Source organism: Camelina sativa, chromosome 12 (genome assembly GCF_030686135.1).
Source record: "Camelina sativa cultivar CO46 ecotype springtype chromosome 12, ASM3068613v1".
NCBI lineage: Eukaryota > Viridiplantae > Streptophyta > Magnoliopsida > Brassicales > Brassicaceae > Camelina > Camelina sativa.
Window position 1 is genome coordinate 37,227,858 of NC_141891.1, and position 18,949 is coordinate 37,246,806.

At 35.3% G+C, this 18,949-nt stretch overlaps 5 protein-coding genes across 10 annotated transcripts; all 5 read right to left on the bottom strand.

Annotated features, from left to right (window-relative positions):
• Window positions 1-1,597: 1,597 nt before the first annotated feature.
• LOC147933235 (uncharacterized) lies at window positions 1,598-2,376 on the bottom strand. The gene is made up of 2 exons (XM_087477343.1): window positions 2,293-2,376; window positions 1,598-2,197 (listed from the first exon to the last, which is right to left on the bottom strand). Exons 1-2 carry the CDS (start codon window positions 2,374-2,376, stop codon window positions 1,598-1,600), a joined length of 684 nt encoding a protein of 227 aa, XP_087333469.1.
• A 2,665-nt stretch (window positions 2,377-5,041) lies between these two features.
• Window positions 5,042-8,181, bottom strand: LOC104730356 (uncharacterized). Of its 5 annotated transcripts, none has more exons than XR_015574122.1 (13): window positions 8,087-8,181; window positions 7,743-7,907; window positions 7,568-7,669; window positions 7,311-7,458; window positions 7,085-7,215; window positions 6,921-6,974; window positions 6,684-6,796; window positions 6,510-6,612; window positions 6,231-6,321; window positions 5,828-6,034; window positions 5,685-5,746; window positions 5,531-5,605; window positions 5,042-5,425 (listed from the first exon to the last, which is right to left on the bottom strand). XR_015574122.1 is itself a non-coding variant. In XM_087477907.1 (13 exons), the coding sequence occupies exons 7-12, from the start codon at window positions 6,692-6,694 to the stop codon at window positions 5,559-5,561; spliced, it is 399 nt and encodes a 132-aa protein (XP_087334033.1). In that variant the 5' UTR covers window positions 6,695-6,796; window positions 6,921-6,974; window positions 7,085-7,215; window positions 7,311-7,458; window positions 7,568-7,669; window positions 7,743-7,937; window positions 8,087-8,167; the 3' UTR covers window positions 5,042-5,425; window positions 5,531-5,558. The 5 variants fall into 5 exon arrangements, 3 of the variants coding, with proteins under 3 accessions (XP_087334033.1, XP_087334032.1, XP_087334034.1); XR_015574121.1 differs by having other exon boundaries at window positions 7,743-7,937; window positions 8,087-8,167; XM_087477907.1 differs by having other exon boundaries at window positions 5,950-6,034; window positions 7,743-7,937; window positions 8,087-8,167.
• Window positions 6,743-10,344, bottom strand: LOC104754540 (putative F-box protein At3g17265). Its single transcript, XM_087477344.1, has 5 exons — window positions 9,913-10,344; window positions 9,178-9,810; window positions 7,150-7,215; window positions 6,921-6,974; window positions 6,743-6,796 (listed from the first exon to the last, which is right to left on the bottom strand). The coding sequence occupies exons 1-5, from the start codon at window positions 10,342-10,344 to the stop codon at window positions 6,743-6,745; spliced, it is 1,239 nt and encodes a 412-aa protein (XP_087333470.1).
• A 204-nt stretch (window positions 10,345-10,548) lies between these two features.
• On the bottom strand, window positions 10,549-13,712 carry LOC104730344 (uncharacterized). The gene is made up of 2 exons (XM_010449510.3): window positions 13,530-13,712; window positions 10,549-13,214 (listed from the first exon to the last, which is right to left on the bottom strand). Exon 2 carries the CDS (start codon window positions 13,198-13,200, stop codon window positions 10,867-10,869), a length of 2,334 nt encoding a protein of 777 aa, XP_010447812.2. The 5' UTR covers window positions 13,201-13,214; window positions 13,530-13,712; the 3' UTR covers window positions 10,549-10,866.
• A 34-nt stretch (window positions 13,713-13,746) lies between these two features.
• LOC104730334 (ubiquitin-conjugating enzyme E2 8) lies at window positions 13,747-15,562 on the bottom strand. Of its 2 annotated transcripts, XM_087479288.1 has the most exons (5): window positions 15,332-15,470; window positions 15,075-15,155; window positions 14,513-14,650; window positions 14,247-14,351; window positions 13,747-14,075 (listed from the first exon to the last, which is right to left on the bottom strand). In XM_087479288.1, exons 2-5 carry the CDS (start codon window positions 15,135-15,137, stop codon window positions 13,932-13,934), a joined length of 450 nt encoding a protein of 149 aa, XP_087335414.1. In that variant the 5' UTR covers window positions 15,138-15,155; window positions 15,332-15,470; the 3' UTR covers window positions 13,747-13,931. The 2 variants fall into 2 exon arrangements, with proteins under 2 accessions (XP_087335414.1, XP_087335413.1); XM_087479287.1 differs by having other exon boundaries at window positions 14,513-15,155; window positions 15,350-15,562.
• Window positions 15,563-18,949: the final 3,387 nt, after the last annotated feature.

An 18,949-nucleotide genomic window follows, 5' to 3' on the forward strand; every position in this document is an offset into this window, starting at 1 on the left:
ACTTAACTAGACTTGACTTAAGGACTTAACCAGACTTGAGTAAAAGGACTTAGACTTAACCAGACTTGACTAAGAGGCTCTAGACTTAACTAGACTTGACTTAAGGACTTAACCAGACTTGAGTAAAAGGACTTAGACTTAACCAGACTTGACTAAGAGGCTCTAGACTTAACTAGACTTGACTTAAGGACTTAACCAGACTTGAGTAAAAGGACTTAGACTTAACCAGACTTGACTAAGAGGCTCTAGACTTAACTAGACTTGACTTAAAACTGCAGGTTTCTCAAAAACTGCAGGTTTCTCAAAATCAAATTCAATGCCTTAAACATAAAACAAGACTTGACTTACAACACTTAACCAAAACGAAGACATGATCGTTAGTAAACTAAGGTTTTAAACCCAAAACAAATACATGATCGTTAGTAAACATGAATTCCACATGATCGTTTGTAAACATGAATTCCACATGATCGTTAGTAAACATGAATTACAACAAAAACAAAGACACCACCATAAAAGGTTTTAAACTCAAAACAAACTATCACTCATCACTCATCAATGAAGTGAGGGATTCATCAATAAGGTGGGGTATTACAAACTGATTAGGCTGAGACAAAATAGTAGTCATTCTATGGCCAATACTCTCACCAACTTCATCAAATAACTCACATGCAAGTTTTATCCGAATCGCCGGGATGTTCTCATCGCATATCCCATCAAATTTTTTCCCAAGGGCCAAGCACTCAATATACTTTAGAGCAAACACACCACAATCGCCTGGATCTTTATTCAATGGCACACCTTGTGTCACTCGTTTCACCTCTAGCATGGCATAGCTCTTCTTGCGAACCTGTGGAGGAATTGCTTGACTTAACAATGCAGGGATCATTCGCCTAAGTGCAATGCATTCTTTCACCACATCAGAATCTTTCACCAAGGATGGAATGCTATCATACACGTATATGGTTCTAGCTGGCAAGTCAATATCCAGAGCCACCCAATGATTTTTGTTGACAAAAAGGCAAGCGTATAAATGATCCACATCAACGTACCACTTCTTCTTTGTCTGCGAGTCAACAGGAGCTAAACCATTGTAGTGTTCCAAGTACATGTCTCTGAACAAGAAATTTCTTCGTGAAAGTGCAAACTGGTCGAAATCTCTCAATAGTGATGAGAGCATATCTTGATCCAAAAAGGCTATGCATTGGTTAGGGTACTGAGAAGGATCACGGATGAATCTGTTGCGGAACATCTTCATGGCAGCGCCCATGTGCTACATTACAAGCAAATTCACGTTAGAAATGATCATAACAACACCACAAAAAAAAGCCAATAGAAACCAATATGTATACACTTACAAAGTCTTTCAACCATCCATAATCAAAACTAGGCCAGTCCAATCTTGGTGTCATAATCTGCCAATAAAATCTAACATCTGGATTCCCAGTTTGCAAAGGTGTCTCCCTGTAAACATGTAAACCGACATAAGGCTAATGTGTACTAATAGGAAATACAAAGCATAATACTTACTCATCAAGAACATGTAAAACGACATAAGGCTAATGTGTACAAAGTATCATAAAGCTAAAGATAATACTTACTCATCAAGCTTCAGGAAATCCATAAGTTTCTGTAATTTAGCATCTTCAGCTGGCTTTAGATGATCATAAGACACGTTGGAAGAGATTATTCGTTTCACAGTAGAGTTACCAACAAATGGATACTTTTGAGATTTCGCCAACTGCGGAACTCGTTTTGCTAGTGTCGTATCTCCATCCAAATTTTTTAAATGCTCTCCAAGTTGTGTCAATGTTGCATCAAGCCTTTTACTAACCAACTGTTGTTGAGGGTCATCCCATGTATCTTCTGAACTAGAAGCCATTTTTGTATCAAGAGCAACAACTTTGTCAGTAATATCTTCAAGTTCACTACCATCAGCAGCTGGCCTCTTTCCCTTCTTCTTTTCAACTTTGACAGCAGCTGGCCGAACATTCTTGCGACCAAGTTTCTTTAAAACATCACCCACTAAGTTCTTCTGATGATCTTGACTGACATAAGTCTGCTCACACAGAGGAAGATCAGCAGATACTTCAGTTTCTGACTTCTTCTTTTTATTACTCACAGTGTTTGTCTTTTTCACCACTTGAGGGACTGGAAATTCATCTTTCGATGTCTCTTTCATCTCTACCATCCAAGACTGCAAAGATTGAAAAAAATGACATAATGAAATCGTATTACAATATTGGAGACAAAATTAAACAACTGCAAATTAAATACCAAAATAAAACTTACTGGCTGATGACTATTAGCCTCATCCTCTTCATTGTTGTTTGAAGTCGAATCAACTGGGACATTAGTGGGTTTTGTTTCTTTCATCCCTTTCAAATCTACCTCCACCATTCTAATCCTATCACTAAGCTTCTCATCTAACACAACCATTCTCTTCTCAACAAAAGCTTCAAATTTACCTTCTAATGCATCCATCCTACTGATTAAATTTTTGCCCAAGTCGCTAATTGACTCATTCATTTTTTCTATCATCCTCCAAATATCCAACAAGCTTTTTCTCTCATCTTCAACATCCTGCAATGATTTAATTGTTACTATATTACTTAAGAAACAATATTGAATATGCAAGTGAATAATAACTTAAGAAACATGTGTTTTAATAACTTAAGAAATAAGCATGTGTTTATAGAACTGTTAATAATAACTTAAGAAACAATATTGAATATGCAAGTGAATAAATAACTAACCTCCATATGTTCCTTGCCTTTCTTCTCCTTCTTCATTACATCTTTTTCTCTTTCTTCATCGATTGAGAAATCAGCTTTCGTTTTCAATTTTTTAGCACTGCTTCGACACTCGCCAGTCTCATTTCCTTTAGCTTTTCGTTTTTTTCTTCCCATGCTCACTGTTGTGTCAACTCTCCAAACATCTGAAGGTAAGCAATCATGGAAAATATCATTAATCAATTTGTCTAGGGCTGCATCCTTATTCTCTTCATCGTCACTCCATTCAGGATACATATGATCCTCTGAAACATCCACCATATGCTTTACACGGACCTATATATATCATAGAATTAAAATATAAGTGTTCATCGTAACATGAAAAAAGGCTAAACAGAGACAAATTATAAAACAAATGGTGTAGTCATAAATTCAAAAACAAACATGTCCATGTTTAGAATACTCATCCTTTATCAATTCATTCATCTTGATACCTTTCTGTGTTGATTGCCAATCAAGCAAAGGAATGCCAGTACTCGTAGACCTTCTCAACCCATACAGTTTTCCAATGCCAGGCACACTCTCATACAACCAAATCAACAAAGCATGCACACATCCTTGTACCGTGTAAGAGTCTTTATCTAAATCAACAATCTTGACTGAATTGACTAAGCAAGTAAAACATAATATGAATGAAAATCTTGTAACAATAAATAAAGTATAATTTGAAAAAACCTCTATTAATAGGGAGAAATCACAAAAGAATTCAAACTAAATAATAAATAGGAAAAATTGAAAGAATATTATTAAAATAAAAAAATACTCCTAAGAAAAAAGGAAATAAATCATTCTAATTTTGTAATGTGAATACAAAAATGTAGTCTAAATCAGTCTTTTGATGGTTTTCCTAATTATAATTATGTAAAATAAAAAGACGGGAAAGACCTTTAAATCTACTGTATTAGTTCAATTCATCGAAGTGTGATAAAAAAATTATTTGGTGGCTATTGTGCCTCGATGCACCCTACCACATATAGTAATCGGAACGGTGTTTGGTGGTATAGTTTCTAATCTATATTTATGATTTTTCTGGTATATGGCAGTGGTTACGGCTCGTGATGAAGTCAATGGTTACGGTATTCGTGGTGGTTTCTCTTGATGTTTGTCGTCGGTGTATGGTAACCATTCCTTCTATCTCGAGTTTGGTCTGTCGATTGTTGACGTCAATGTTCAATGGGAATAAGGAACTATATATATACTCATTACCAGTGTTCTAAAACGCGGGCGCTTTGCCCGTATATGCGCCGCCTATTCTCTATTCGGTCTTGTAACGTATCGAATACATCATATATGGCTTGTTATGCGTTTTGTTATAAAGCGGGCGCCTGGGCACCGCATAGTCCGCGTATACAACACCGCCGAGACGTTGTCTGTACGTTTTCTCAAGTGGACAAAAACCTAGTTTCTCAATACTTAATGAAAAACCCTAAATACAATCCCAACTAATATTGATATCTCTCTGACTATACCTCGTTTTCATAGCTCATTAAATTGTATTGTTCTTCTCTGTTATTCGGTGTTCCTCTTTGGTTTACCTCTCTACTCCGATTGACCTTCTTCTTAACGTAAGCTGCTTCATGGTCACTTTCGTGTATCGCAATCTTTGTGGTACAGTTCTTTCTTTATTATTTAATATTATGCTATTCTAGTAATAGTTTGTTGATGCCTCTGATACCTTTGGTTTATTGTTCGTGGCTATTCCTCATGAAGTGATTATATACATCGATTGTTACGTTGGAGTAACAATCATGTTCTGTTGTCATGATTTGATTATTTAATTATTTTTGTTTATATTTTTTGTATTGTTTTTCAGTAAAAATTAGAGGGGATTATCATCAAAATTTAGCTGCTATGAACTATGACTGAATTTGCATAAATAACTGCTTTAAAAATATAACTGTTTTATAATTTATATGTTACATATAATTATTTAGTATATATAAATATCCGCCTAGGCTCCGCCTAAACACCCGCATATACAACTAGGCGCTATGCGTTCGTCTATCGTCTAGAGAGCGTCTAGCGCGTTTTAGAACACCAACCGGCATTGTGAAAAGGTTGATACAACAACATCACGGAGGAAACCATATCTACATAGATTTGAAAGATTGGACAGTGCAAAGCATCTAAGGAGTAAAGAAAACGAGATATCCACGGAAAAGTATTGCTAGTTTTCATGCGACAAAGATCACATCTGCTTTTAACAAATAATGAAAAATATAAAAAAAATTGACAAAAATATAAACGTATTTACCAATATTTTTGTTCTCAATCTTTATAACTAAACCATTTGTCCAAACGTATTAGGAAACACTACAACAAGATGGAGAGGCTCTACTGATTGTGCATTACAAACTGAAATCAAAACTCAGACTGAAATAAGCGGATTATTAACTTCAATAAACTCAATACCTTAGTCACCAGCTGAATGTATCCTTAGACTTCTCAATTTTTGGTCTTGTGTGAACTCTCTATTTCTTCCGGCAGACATTTCATTAACATACATAACTCTTTCAATAACTGTATCTGAACCCTTAAACATACTACGCATCAATTCAGAACCGTGGGTAAAAGTAGAGCAATGAGTGATTTTCACCATGCAGGATTTTAGTAATGGTTCTAGGAATGAGGACCTGAAGAATTTGATTGATTTCCCAAGTAAATTTCTATCTGAATATGCAGGTGTTAGATAACGGAAGTTATGTACGCTGGAAAAATAGATCATCACTCTTCCATACCTTCATTTGTTATCATCCAAGTATCTTCTCATATTTGCCTTTGCTTGATAATATAGTTTGCGTTGTGTGTAACTCCTGAAAAGCCAAACTGAAATTAGCAACAAAGACAGTGATTCTGAAATCAGAAAGGAAAAGGTGATGGATAAACCCGTACGCAAGGAACGGATGAAGAGGATGACCCATAAGATCAACTTTTTTTGCATTGTTTCTGTTCCCCTGTGTCACAGAAACAATAAAACTTAGAAAATAAACCACAATTTAGCTCTTGAGGACACCACCTTAGAAACACGGACGTACTCAGCAACTGCTGATCTTTGTTCATTATGCAGAGTTTCATTCAAAAAGGAGAAGATGAAATGTGGAAAGCGATTAACATAGACCACGCAAAGAGAGACACGGTTTTAGTGGTCTTGTTTCACCTTCGGGCTTTAACATCACAAACCCAACAGTGAACTCCACAGCGTCCACTGATGACCCAGAGAATATATTTGATATCAAAGTCCTCTGCAATTGACATGACCAAAATGAGTGACTACAAGTACGTGCTATGATAAATTGACAAAAACTAGATCAAGCAGTGAACTCCACAATGATCTTCACGTTACAGGGGCGATAAATATTACAAAAAGTCATAGGGATGGAAAATCTCAGGAACACTACAAACTCTAGTTGTTGAAAGTTAAGAAAACATTTGTGATACCTCTTATAGCAACTGTCATCAAAGGCCAACACTTGGAGCAAACATTGGCTCCCGAGCAACAGTATTTAACATCATCATAATCTGTTATATCCTGAGGAAATAACAGATTCAAGTCAAGCAACCAAAATAAAATACATGGGATAAATAGAAAGACCACCAAAAGCTTCTTGCCATGTGTCTAACAAACTTGGGATCTTTTCATTGACACAGGAAATGCTTATACTATCATTTGAAAATAGTACTTAATTAAGAATAACGATAACTTAAAATTCATCATACCGGGCAATCCACGGATGACACATGCCTCAATAGTTTCATCTTGTAGTTCTCAAATCCAGGGACATCACAAATTGGGGTGTCTTCCTTTCCACTTCGGTAGGACCTAAAACAACAGAGAGTTGTTAGACCTCAACACAAGAAGATAGAAAAACATGGTTGGAAGCAAGGACTCACTTGTAGCACATTGGTCTAGGGCATTTCTCATCCTCACATTCGTAAAGATTGGCATCTGCTTATCCAAGCTTAATGGTAATGTTACGCACAAATTCATTCTTAAAACGAACAGTCTGCACAAGGTAAGGAAATCACACAAATGATGAACGTGAGTCCAATGAATGAGCCTCTGGTGAGTAAAATTTAGCATAGTGCTTATTGAACTGTGAAAAAGGAGAAAGCATAGTCACTATTTACCTGCACACCAGAGATAGCTTTCACAACAGTGGACTTTCCATGAGTGAATGGTTCCTGAAGTATAACAATATCATATTTAGTTCCTATGCATGGTTACTTTTCCCGACATCAACTTATATAAAAGACCAAGGAGCACGAGTGGAAAATAAACTAAAAAAATTTACCTATATTTATAGTAGCCTAGCGAGAAATGACCTCAGAAGACAAAGGATGTAGCACAATTATATACAATTCTTTTAAGATCTTGCGCCAAACCCTTGTTCCTCCTAGACATTAGGGCAGATTGAAGGTTTTGCTGCAGAAAAGTAATTAATATAATCTGTCAACAGAGACAGATCAATTTGTTTTAAATGAGTATGCAACATGATAGAAAACTAAAGTAGTCTAAACCTTAGTATCTCTGTCCAATCTAGAAAAAAGTTGTAACTTTGTGGTCAAAATTAGGCTCTCAGTTATGGATGGGGAATTTGAAGTGGAGAAAGAAGACGTATTGAGTCAAAGACCATCAATCACTAGAATCATATATGATATTTTCGATCTGCACATAGAACCGGAAGAACAATGTCGTTAATTTAAAAGTCTGAAACAACAGACTTAGTGGAAACCCTTAAACCCCACAACTATATAATCATCAAAATCCCTCATACCGGATTAGGCAAATGTCTCTGTATGCTGTTTTTGAAATTAGTATTCCCTCACGTTCAGAGATACAAATCAAACGAAGAAGCTAAAATCTTCTTCTTCTTCAACTGAACCACCAAAACTTTAATTAATCCCAAATTGAAGAAAACATCAAAACGCTTCTCATCGATCTCTTCTTACCTGCGCAGTGATGGCGGCTACTGGAAGATGAAGCCGATCAGTTCTTCGCCCTCGCTCTCTTCTTCCCAGAAGATTCACACAATCATCGCCAAAAGTCTCCTTGCAATCTCTCAACCTCCGGTTAAAATTCTCTCCCGGAAACCTCCGTCGCAGTTTCTAATCATCCTGCAGAGAAGAAGCCCCCAGCCGATTGTACTAGTTTCGTGCCGTGATTTCAAACCAACCAAAATAAAACCCTAGAGAGATCAGTACAACATATCTATGAACCCTAAAAGTCGCGATACAGAGAAATTGATAAACACTTAATTTAATCTTAAGATTATTTAACATGAATCTTCCCTCACCAGCACTCTCGATCGAAGAAACTCTTCTTCATTCAAAAACGGACCCAACCAAGAGAAGAGAGCAAAAAATTTGGGAAAAAAATAATAATAATGCGAATATTTTTTTTTTTTTTTTTTTTTTTGTCTAACGGCTATTATTCTTATTTAGCCGTTGATTCCTCAGATGGTGCTTCAATCGGACAGTTCTGAATTTTCCACCAATAAAAAGTGAATTTTTGTTTTTTAGGCAATATAAAACAAACGCAAACGCATAGGAAACCTGCGTTTTGTCCTCAACGGTATGATGGGTTTTATAGTGTAGGCCCAGTAAGGTTCACTAATTCAAAATTTAAATATTTGCTTCTTTTTTGCCTTTGAAATAAGAGAAATAATCATTTTTCGGCCCAGTATTATCATATGCATAGTTTTTTTTTTTTTTTGTCAACCATATGTTGTTGATATGCATATAGTTTAATGAGTATTATTAATAAATAATTAAAATATAACAGAGATGGCGTGCAGTACTCCAAGAAGACAAACGAGCTCCATTAATATCTCCTTAGTTTTGCTGAGGAAGTGATCGTTATCGAGAAATTTTTACTTGTTGCTAAACCTGGTTCAAAAGAGTTCATCTATCGTGTTCTTATGCTGTTACAAACAATGCATTCGAGTAATATAAGATCACCAACATCGTCAAATTCTCAAAACGCAAAAGTAAAGGAGGATTCAGCTACTATGTTAATAAAAACTCTGCAACACTTCAATAAATTAGCGATTTGGAATATATATATACAGGAGCTTTTACAAGTTGCTATCTGATTAAAAATCCTTGTTAGCTTTCTACAATTTTGTTTTCGGCTTTCATATGCACACACACACATACCTAATTCTGAAGAAAATAAAAAGTCCGAGGATATATAGCTCACTACGCATTCATAAACAATGTATTTAAGTAGATCACCAAAATGTATTTTCCAAAAGCGAAAAAAAATTAAAGAAAATTCAGCTACTCTGTTTATTAACTTAACAGAATCAGCCCTATTTTATAATTGACTAAAATAAAAATAAAAAATACCCTTTTGCCTGTAAATACCTCCTCAATGAATTTGAACCAAACTAGGAACATAACTGACGAGAAATGGCCAAGCAGTACCCTGTGGTTCTTGTACAATCAAATTATGAACTTGTATACCCTCTATAGCAAAGTAAAATTTTGTCATGGTCCTCATTGGATCAGTCAAACTTGGTAACTCTGTATCACAACACACAACCATTTTATTCTTCTCGTCAACCAAGAAACTTATAATATGGCTCATCACATCTGGTCCTGGTAACATAACTTTACCCAAATCCACTACTAAGAAGTTGCTCCACGACAAGTCTTTGGCCTCATCGATCATCTTAGTTTTGGTCACCCATATATCCATCTTTAATGAATCTATACCAACCCCATGTTGCTGTAACAAGGCAAGTTTCTCTTCTCTAACAACTGAGAGAACCACACCAACATAACTAGTTCTCTTAAAAGATAGAGGGAGACGCATACGTCCAAATCTCTCGGTAGCGAAATTAAACTTTAGTATGAAAACAAAGAGGGGGTCTTCTTTATCTGAAGCGTACCAGTAGGCATTTCCCTTGAGAGTCACGCCATTAGAGTGAATGAAAAATTTAGGAGAGACGTCATCAAGAACCCTCCATGAATATTCAGAGTTGAACTCATAGATTTCAAACTTAGGAGGAGAATACTGTACGCAGCTTTGAAAATGGTTAAAAGCCAATATTTTGTAGTTATCCCAAGATTTGTCGCTGTTGTTTACGTATCCTAAGACATACTTGTATAAGAATACCCAATAATCACCGGATTGGATCCACCTGGTTTGACCAGTACAAGGGTTCCAAACCACGAGTTTACTGTCCTCTGTAGTGCACAATAATAAACCCTCGCAGTGAGTTAAGATGGACGATAGCTTGAACTGTTCCGAATCATTAAGCTTGTTAAGTTCAACTGCAACCTCAAAGGATGGATCAAAGCTGTTTTGGATTCCATGGAGATTGACTCTATGAATTAGAGTATCCATTAATGTGGCTGAATAACCCCTGTAATCATTAATTAAGATCACCTGCGCTGCTGCTTTGCCAAAGTTCTTCTTGGCAAATCTCGGATCTCTGAATAAAGCGTACCAACGTTTGCAAGTAGTTTGCAATTTTTGTAGACAAGTGGCCGGAACCCTAGAGAGTATCTCTGTTTCTAAATCATGTGGAAGATCAGTAGTAACCATCACAGTGTTTTTGTTTGTCTTGTGATTTCTCTTATGACGAGACCTGAGGAAGAAACAAGAAAGCGACACGACTGCGCTGATCGAAATTAGGGGTTAACAATTGGTATAAAACAACTATAAACCGAGATATGTGAGCCAACATTGAACCACATCGGCAGACCCGATTAGCTTCTTATCTCGGTGTAGGCGTAAACCAAAGATATCGTGAAAAAAAAACGAAAGTGCATACACTGATTACTGCATACAAATACATCATCATCACAAAAGTTAGCCTAGTATGTCCAGACATTACAGGAACCAAACCGGTTTACATACAACCTCCCAAAAAACCAACACTAAACCGGTTAGCATATCTTACAAACAAAAACTCTTCACTACACTACTTTAGATTTAAGCATTCACCAAACAACTTTAGCCGCTTCTTTGTACATATTGAAAAAACTGACTTAAGTTTCCTTAAACTCAAACTGAACCAAACCAACTACATCGGTAACAAACCTAACCATTTTAGTTCAGTTTGGTTCAACGTTTCAGACCTTTGTTTTCGCCAGTGTTGGATCGTTTTTGGCCTCCAATAACCTTTCTTGGCTCAGCTGATATCGGACGACTTCCGGGAGGAAACAATCTTGGAACTTCGGAAGCTTCAGGCCAATCAGAGACACCCGGAAGCGGCTTGAAATCAACAGCTAAAACTGCACGAGAACTTTCGGTACTGTAACAGTCATCAACGTACTGCAAATGATCAATGTTCAGCCTCCTGCAAACCGCTAACACGTGCGAACATGGAAACTTGAAAAGTTGCCATACCCCACAACTGCATACCCGATCACTCATATGAACAACAAATCTCGTTTGACTAACTTGCATCACTTCCGTGACCTGAAACTTCTCCCCCGTCCGGTCTAGAGGCAATACATCGTGCGTTCTAGAAGCTTCCTTACACTCTTCAAAAAAATTCATGACATATTTAGAGTATAGGTCTCTTCCATTCAATGATTCCCCAAGAAGACCACGTCGATATTTGAAAAGCTCTGCCCGGTAATCAAAAATTAGCAAGATGGAGGTTGTGATTGGAAGATCAAGAGCTTTGTTTATGAATCCATATGTCCCAGATATTGTGTTTGTTGTCATGATCCCAAATCTCAGCCCACCATCATCGTAAGCCAGAGCCCACTTATGTGGAGGTATTTTGTCTAACCATTTTCGAGCCTCCAAGTTCATCTTTTCGATTTTCTTCAAGTACTTCACGAAACTTGATACGTACTTCGTAGATCCCGCCTTGTAAACAAACTCTGTCATGAGATTGTTATGAAAGACGTCATAAAACTTTAAGCACATATGCCTAAGACAGAACCGGTGTTGTGCCCACTGACACTCACGCTCCTTAACAACTGCAACTATGTCAGGATCCGGACTCGTTATTAGACAAATGTCTTCCCTTTGTGTTACTTTCTTTCTGATGCATGCAAAGAACCAACGCCAAGTATCAGCTGACAAACTTCCTTCGGTAATAATTGCAAACGCAAGTGGGAAAAGCCTGTTTTCTGCATCAAATCCCGCTGCAACCAACAATTTCCCAGGGTATTTACCGCTCAAGTTTACTGTATCCACTAAAATGAGAGGTCTGCAGTGAGAAAATCCTGCAATTGACTGCTGAAACGCCCAAAACACAGAACGAAAGGATGCATTTTTGGGATCAGGAAAAGGATCATATTGCCATTCCAAGAGCATATTGTTAGATGAGCTAAGGGCAGCCATGAACTTGGGCAATAATACACTAAAACTCTTATCCAAATCTCCCAAGATTGCAGTGATTGCTTTCTTTTTAGCAATCCACATATTAGCATACGAGACTGTGTAGCCAAATTCTTCTTTCACCCAATTGTTCAAATCTTCAATTGAGAGCGAGGGCTGAGCCTTTATTAGACCTTCGATCTCACCTGCCAGAAAGTCTGAGCTTACATCTGCTGGCTTACAAGTATGTGGTTCTGTATATTCTGTTATCTTGACGACATTTCCATTTGTTTCAGCTGCCTTGAGAAACCATTCACATACTTTCTTGCACCGGTATATTAAGGTACCCTCATAGGAAAAGTCGTATCTACTGTACTCACGTTGCCTTCTATTAGAGTACAACTTCACTGCATTCTCCAGCTCAACTTTATCTTTAAAAATCATCCCAACATGCAACTCACTTTCATCAAGCCATGGACTAGAGAAAATCAACTGCTTTGAGACACTATCGCTGACGCCTTTCGTAAGAGTTGGCTTTTTCATTTTCGGATCCTTCTGTGCAACCCCGTTATCACCACAGTTACCGACATCTGTACTCTCCTCATCTTCAATCCACCCATTATGGTTATCCTCCGGCGGACTTCTTAGTTTAGTATTCCTCACACTCACATTTACATCTGCATTGACGCTAGCCTCCTCCTCTTGCCGAGAACGCTTTCGGGTCGCATTATTTTCCAATGGCGACTGATCATTAGATATAGGAACAGTTCCTTCATCAGACAACGGTTTGATCTCTAAATACAACTCCAGATTGTTGATAGAAGGATGGTGACTTGGTACCTCTAGCATCATCTCTAAACTACAATCATCCACAATGGGCAAGCGCACATACTTGACCATCTGTTGCTGAACAATGGAAGGGTACCTACCAATCAAATCAATCTGAAACTTTTCCTTTTCAAAACCAGTAACTCGATGCAGATCATCCAGCAACTGGGATAGTTCAATCTTGCTGTCAACTCTGATCCCTCTTGGACTTGACCCTTCATAGAATGGACCATCAGGACCATCTTTTATACAACCATTCCAATAACAGAGCAACGGAACCTTTCTTGTATCCATGAGCACCACAAAACCTTCAAACAGAAACAAAATAAATTATGGGTTTCAATCGGAATACCTAAAGCCATGTTCACAATTTTGAGAAAACCCTAGAGCTCAATTTCAGAAGATAACAGTATCAGCTACAATACGAAATGGAAGACAACAATAAAAGAGAGAACATTTTCAATAGAGAAGGTGGTGATTCAATTAACCCAGCAAAAGAATAAAACCCTTAAAATTTGAATTTTTTTTTTTTTTGGGTTGAATGCGACATATATGAACTCTGCTGAGTGAGTGAGGTTAAAAACTACAAATATTTTACTTTTAGTTAGGGGGGAAATGCTCACTTGAAGTTGCAGCAGAGTCTTTCAGATTCTTCGGTGATTTCTTCGGAGATGAGAACACTTCACTTCACTGCAATGGTAAAAAGTTCTCCTTTTTTTCCTTTTTCCGTGGGCAACGATGACGGTTCAATTTTCATTAAGCTTTTTGTGGTTAAAAAACACACATCTAGAACAGTCAATTTATCTTTAAAATATTCATTTATTAGAACACAGTGTGTGATGATATTGCCATAAACATTTCTTTTTTCAAAACCATAAACATATAGTACAGAGTACAGACGCTTCTTTGACAGAAAAAAAAAATTTGATATTATAAACATTTTATTGAAGTTAAATCAAGAAGAAGAAATAAAAACATATTTAAATAAAAGCATAAACAGGTGCTGAAGCAGAAGAATCTTTTGGTTAGCCCATGGCATACTTCTGAGTCCAGTTTCTTGCAGTTGCCTCGTACTTGGCTCTGTCGGTTTTGTACATGTGTGCAATCTCTGGCACCAACGGGTCATCTGGATTTGGATCCGTTAACAGCGAGCATATCGAGAGCAACACCTACCAAAAATTGCATTGATCATTTACATTAAAGAACCATTGTTTGTGAACGTAAACATATCTAGAGCAAGATCCTAGCTGGAAAATGTAGATGGTCTAACTATACGTTTGGAACATAAACGAACATTGGAGAAACCAATATCTCCAAATTCCAAAAGATGTGAGACTCACCTTGGAAATGGTTAGAGCGGGGCTCCATTGCTCTTTCAAGATGTCGAGGCAAATGCTTCCATTGCTGTTGATATTTGGGTGAAACACCTTCGTCCTAAATGCAACCTACAAGAACAAAACAACACAACCAATCCAAGTGTCAAGATTAACGAAAATATACTAATATCTAAGTGTCAAGATTCAGCTTTAGAAAAAGTTTATGAATAGCAAATCCTTACTAAACGTAAAGTTTCTGGTACTTTTTAAAATTGTACAATAATGGATACCTTTGGTGGCTTGAAAGGATAATCCGGAGGGAAGTGAATGGTAACGAGAAACACACCCCCTGAATACGGACTCTCTGCAGGACCCATTATTGTAGCTTGCCAATGAAACATGTCTTCAGCAACTGGACCTATAAATATCAATGCAACTCAGTTTCTTCAGTCTGTACCTCGACTAATAAACTGAGATTCGTTATATAGTCTTAGATAAACAAAAGCCAAAATATAAGCAAAAAACACCACAAAACAAAGAAGGATTCTACATTTCTCAATTCTGATTAGTCGGATAACTAGAGAAAAGTAACAACTGATAAACTGAGATACGTTAAGAACCTTAGATAAACATAAGCCAATACATAAGTTAACAACACCATAACACAAATCAAAGAAGGATTTCTACATTTCTCAACTCCTCTAACTCTGATCAGTCTAATAATTAGCAACAGAGCACCTTTGTAATCTCTAGAACACTAAATATATGGCAGATTTGTGACCAGACATAATGGTTAGTCACATAATGATCCAACAACAACAAGAAGAAAGAGTTTGAGATTTTGTTTTCTTGGCAGGAGGTTGGAGGGTCTTTCTGGAGATCCTTCAGCTCCTTCAAGATCCGTTTCGACGCCATTTTCTCACTGAGAAATCCCTACAAAAAGCAATACAAGTTAATCCCTAGATCAATCCAGCTCAAAATCCGAGACACTTTTACCAATCTGATTGAATCGAACAAAAGAAGAGACGAGCTTTTTTGAATTTTCCAATAAAGAAGCGAGCTTTGATCTCATATGGGTTTGTTAGTCAAAAAGGAGAAAGCTTTGTTACCTCAGAAAGCTTTGTTACCTCAGAAAGAATCCTCCAAATTCGATTTTTTTTTTTTTGCGATTCACACTCCTGCCTGCAGATTGCTTAGAAGAAAGTAAAAACGAAAGAGAAAAGTTTGGGTTTTTATGCTTAGAAGAAAGGAAGAGAGAGAACTGTATTTTTAATTGGATAAAATATTATTTATTGTAGTAATAATTGCTGCTTAAGGAAATATCTGTAAAGTTTTAAAATACTATGGCTCCTATGTTTATTTTTCAAGAAATTATAAAGGGTGGGCTGTATTTCAATTGACCCCACTTTAGATTCCAATGATTCTGAATCATGATAAAATTTAAAATTATAAATTTGTCTTTGGTACATATTCTATCTTTTTCTTGATTCTTAAAAATATAGCCAAGTGTAGAGATATGAACGGTTAAATATATTTGTCTTTGTTAGAAATAGCAATGAAAAAAAATCATAATTTCATGAAATTTTATCTACTTTTTTATGACAAGATTATTTTCAATCTCTATCTCAAACTAATAATATATTCTGATTTATCCATACCAATTACATTTTTTAACAGAATGTAAATCTTTTTTTATATAACCCTCAGTTAATATAAGAATATTTATTTGGTATTGTAAAATAATTTTTAAAATTGTGTGAAAATCTCAAAAGGTATAGATCTTTAAGTTTTGTAACGATAATAGTTTAATGTCATATCATGCAGTCATCACGTCGTCATAGTGGGATTTGTATTACTGCAATGACTAATGATAATATCACGAATTAGTTATGGATAAATGACAAGATAGGCAAATGGTTTAAGACGGTTATTTTCTAATCACAGGGCATAATGATGGCCTAGTGGATGGATATATATAACTCGATATGGTGAATGAATTAGCTATCAAACAAATTTTAAAACTTTATATTTTTTTTTACTTATAAGAGTTTGTTTGAATAAGTTGACAGAAAAGAAGTACTATGGTGATGGTCAGTTGAGATGGGAATTTTTTATGTTATACATCAAATAAAGATATATGTGTGATTCATACATGTTAATCATTTTACAATAAAAACATTAATTTAAATATACTTTTATTAATTTTTAATCATAAACCATACTCCCTCCGTTTTAAAATATAGGATGTTTTAGTGGAAACACGCATATTAAAAAATAGTTACTTTTATAAAGTTTAACAAATCATAAATAAGTCTACATAATAGAAAATATAAATTTAATCTAAAAGCTGCATTGAAAATTGGAAACATCCTGTATTATGAAATAAAAATACTTCTCTAAACATCCTATATTATAAAATGGAGAGAGTATATTTGTGGTTACAATGACAAAACAAGGGGATATTTTTCAATTTGGCTTGGTTATTTTCGGTTTATTTGTTCTAAACCGGCTACGGTTAGCCAACAAATATCGACTTTGAAAAATAAAATAAAAAAATATTTGCAATACCGGAGAATTAGTCGGTTCAGTTTATAAAAGAAAAAATAAAAAAGAAAAACCAGTGTTTTTTTTGGATGGACACCAAGAGAGAATAATAGATGTGCAGACACACACTTGCAAAAACACAACGACCGTCGAGTGTTTCTACAATAACTTATAACTACTAGGTACTAACCCGTGCTATAGCACGGGCAAAATATTTTATATAATTGTATTATTTTAAATATCTAATTTAAGTTTGGTTTTACTTTGGATTATTACACGTATATATTATATAATCTAGAGGAACGGGAAACACGTCCATGTCCCGTTTTATCATATCCCGTTCCATCTCCTATCTTTCCATATCCATCATAATTTTTTTGTCTTATTGTAACGCTCCGATCATCACCTTAGTGGGCCCACTCATGTCCATTTCCGATTCATAGGCCCACCTCGCTTAGTGGGCCCACATCCATTCCCGGCCAGTGGGCCCATCTATATTTGACAGTCGATTTGTTACGTCCAGGAGGCTTTAAAGATTTGTTTACCATCCCTACAAATCACCACATGATCTTTCCATGTGTTTTGTCTCCACTCGCACAGTTCCGACAATCACTTTCCAAATGGTCACCCATACTGAAACTACTCCAGCTCAAACATGCTTAACTCTAGAGTTCTCTCAGGACCTTTGACCGAAAAGAAAACTGCACTTTGGTAACATAAGTGACCAAATCAATTTTTTTAAACCTCTCCGCAAACCGGGATGTCACAATTATGATCGTTCTCTTTTATATAATTACTTGGTAGACAATATTTTTAATAGAGATTGGGTAAGAAATTTGGATGGGATACCCATATTCTTCTTGAATATATATATATTTTTTATTTAGTTAGTTTTTACCATCCAAAAAAATACAATTTTAACAAACTATCTAACTGTTTTTAAAAAGTACTAAAATATTGAAGTTACCCGTTCCAAAGTGGAGAATTACTTCACGAAATATATAAAGTCTCCATTTGAATATTTTCAACCAAATTTTCAAAATATCCATCTCATATTAGTTCTTTATATGTCACATAGTGAATTTTTTTAAGAAAATCGTTTAAGTGCAATCTTTTCTATTATACGAATTACCCATTTCCATTGCATATCCACTATTTCTCATTGTAATACCTTAAATACCCCAGACTTAATCATAATTTCATTTACATAATACATCAAATTTTTTAGTTTTATATGTTTTTTGTTTAATGGCACACAAAAAAAAAGGTTTTTCTTTATTAGGTGATTACAATAATGATTTCTCATGAAATGTAATTTATTGCATATTGGCTTTCAACAAAGACAGTGATGATGAATCAAAAAGTTTTTAATCATGGACTGCTGATTGTGGAAAAATAAGAGACTTATTTGTCATTTTTTTTTGGAAAAATGATTGCCAGCTACGTCAAGTATATGCCAACACATCGCCACACATACAAACAATATAAATGTTTTATTAACTACACGAACTATTGTCATTACATACGGATATGCATAAACAAACATGAGTTATGTGTACAACACCATAACCATCTAATTCTGATACTTTCTTTGCCGGAATCCGGTGTTGACCGGTATTGACTGGCGTTGACCGATATTGACCTACGTTGACCAATTTTTTTTTCTTCATAAACAACAAAAATCAACAAAATAATTACATAACTTTACTAAAAAATTATATAATAAAATTTTAGTACAAAATAGTATAACATATATACATTTTCCTTTTGTAAATTCAAAAATTAGTTTTAAATTTTATACCATATTATATTTATTATATACAAAAGGGAAATGTATATTTGTTATGTACCATATTATATTTGTTATATACAAAAGGAAAATGTATATTTGTTATAATACTTTGTAGTAAAATTTTGTTATATACAAAAATTTCCTTTTATATAACAAATATAATATGATATATAACAAATGATGAGACATATAATTTTTTCTTAAAATTTTTTGGCTTAAAAATGTTCATAGACTTTTTATAATTGAGTCTAATTTGTTTTTTTGTCAAAGTATATTGCACCTTGCTATATATATAACCTTTGATTCACCATTATTTTTATATATTTGTTATATAAAAATATTTTATAGCATGCTACATAATAAAATATAATAGGGTATACAAATGATATGG

What these genes read in the sequence shown, in the direction of transcription:
- LOC147933235 (XM_087477343.1), bottom strand. Translation starts at nt 2,376, where the DNA reads ATGAAAGAAACAAAACCCACTAATGTCCCAGTTGATTCGACTTCAAAC. An exon ending in AGGCTAATAGTCATCAGCCA is followed by an intron (nt 2,198 to 2,292) that starts GTAAGTTTTATT and finishes CAATCTTTGCAG; the next exon opens with TCTTGGATGGTAGAGATGAA.
- LOC104730356 (XM_087477907.1), bottom strand. An exon ending in TGTGATGTTAAAGCCCGAAG is followed by an intron (nt 5,747 to 5,949) that starts GTGAAACAAGAC and finishes TCTGTGACACAG; the next exon opens with GGGAACAGAAACAATGCAAA. An exon ending in CCTCTTCATCCGTTCCTTGC is followed by an intron (nt 5,606 to 5,684) that starts GTACGGGTTTAT and finishes TTGGCTTTTCAG; the next exon opens with GAGTTACACACAACGCAAAC.
- LOC104754540 (XM_087477344.1), bottom strand. Translation starts at nt 10,344, where the DNA reads ATGGTTACTACTGATCTTCCACATGATTTAGAAACAGAGATACTCTCT. An exon ending in TCAGTTATGTTCCTAGTTTG is followed by an intron (nt 7,216 to 9,177) that starts GTTCAAATTCAT and finishes ACTTTTCTGCAG; the next exon opens with CAAAACCTTCAATCTGCCCT. An exon ending in CGCAAGATCTTAAAAGAATT is followed by an intron (nt 6,975 to 7,149) that starts GTATATAATTGT and finishes GTTATACTTCAG; the next exon opens with GAACCATTCACTCATGGAAA.
- LOC104730344 (XM_010449510.3), bottom strand. Translation starts at nt 13,200, where the DNA reads ATGGATACAAGAAAGGTTCCGTTGCTCTGTTATTGGAATGGTTGTATA.
- LOC104730334 (XM_087479288.1), bottom strand. Translation starts at nt 15,137, where the DNA reads ATGGCGTCGAAACGGATCTTGAAGGAGCTGAAGGATCTCCAGAAAGAC. An exon ending in AAGACCCTCCAACCTCCTGC is followed by an intron (nt 14,651 to 15,074) that starts CAAGAAAACAAA and finishes TGAGTTGCATTG; the next exon opens with ATATTTATAGGTCCAGTTGC. An exon ending in CCGCTCTAACCATTTCCAAG is followed by an intron (nt 14,076 to 14,246) that starts GTGAGTCTCACA and finishes AATTTTTGGTAG; the next exon opens with GTGTTGCTCTCGATATGCTC.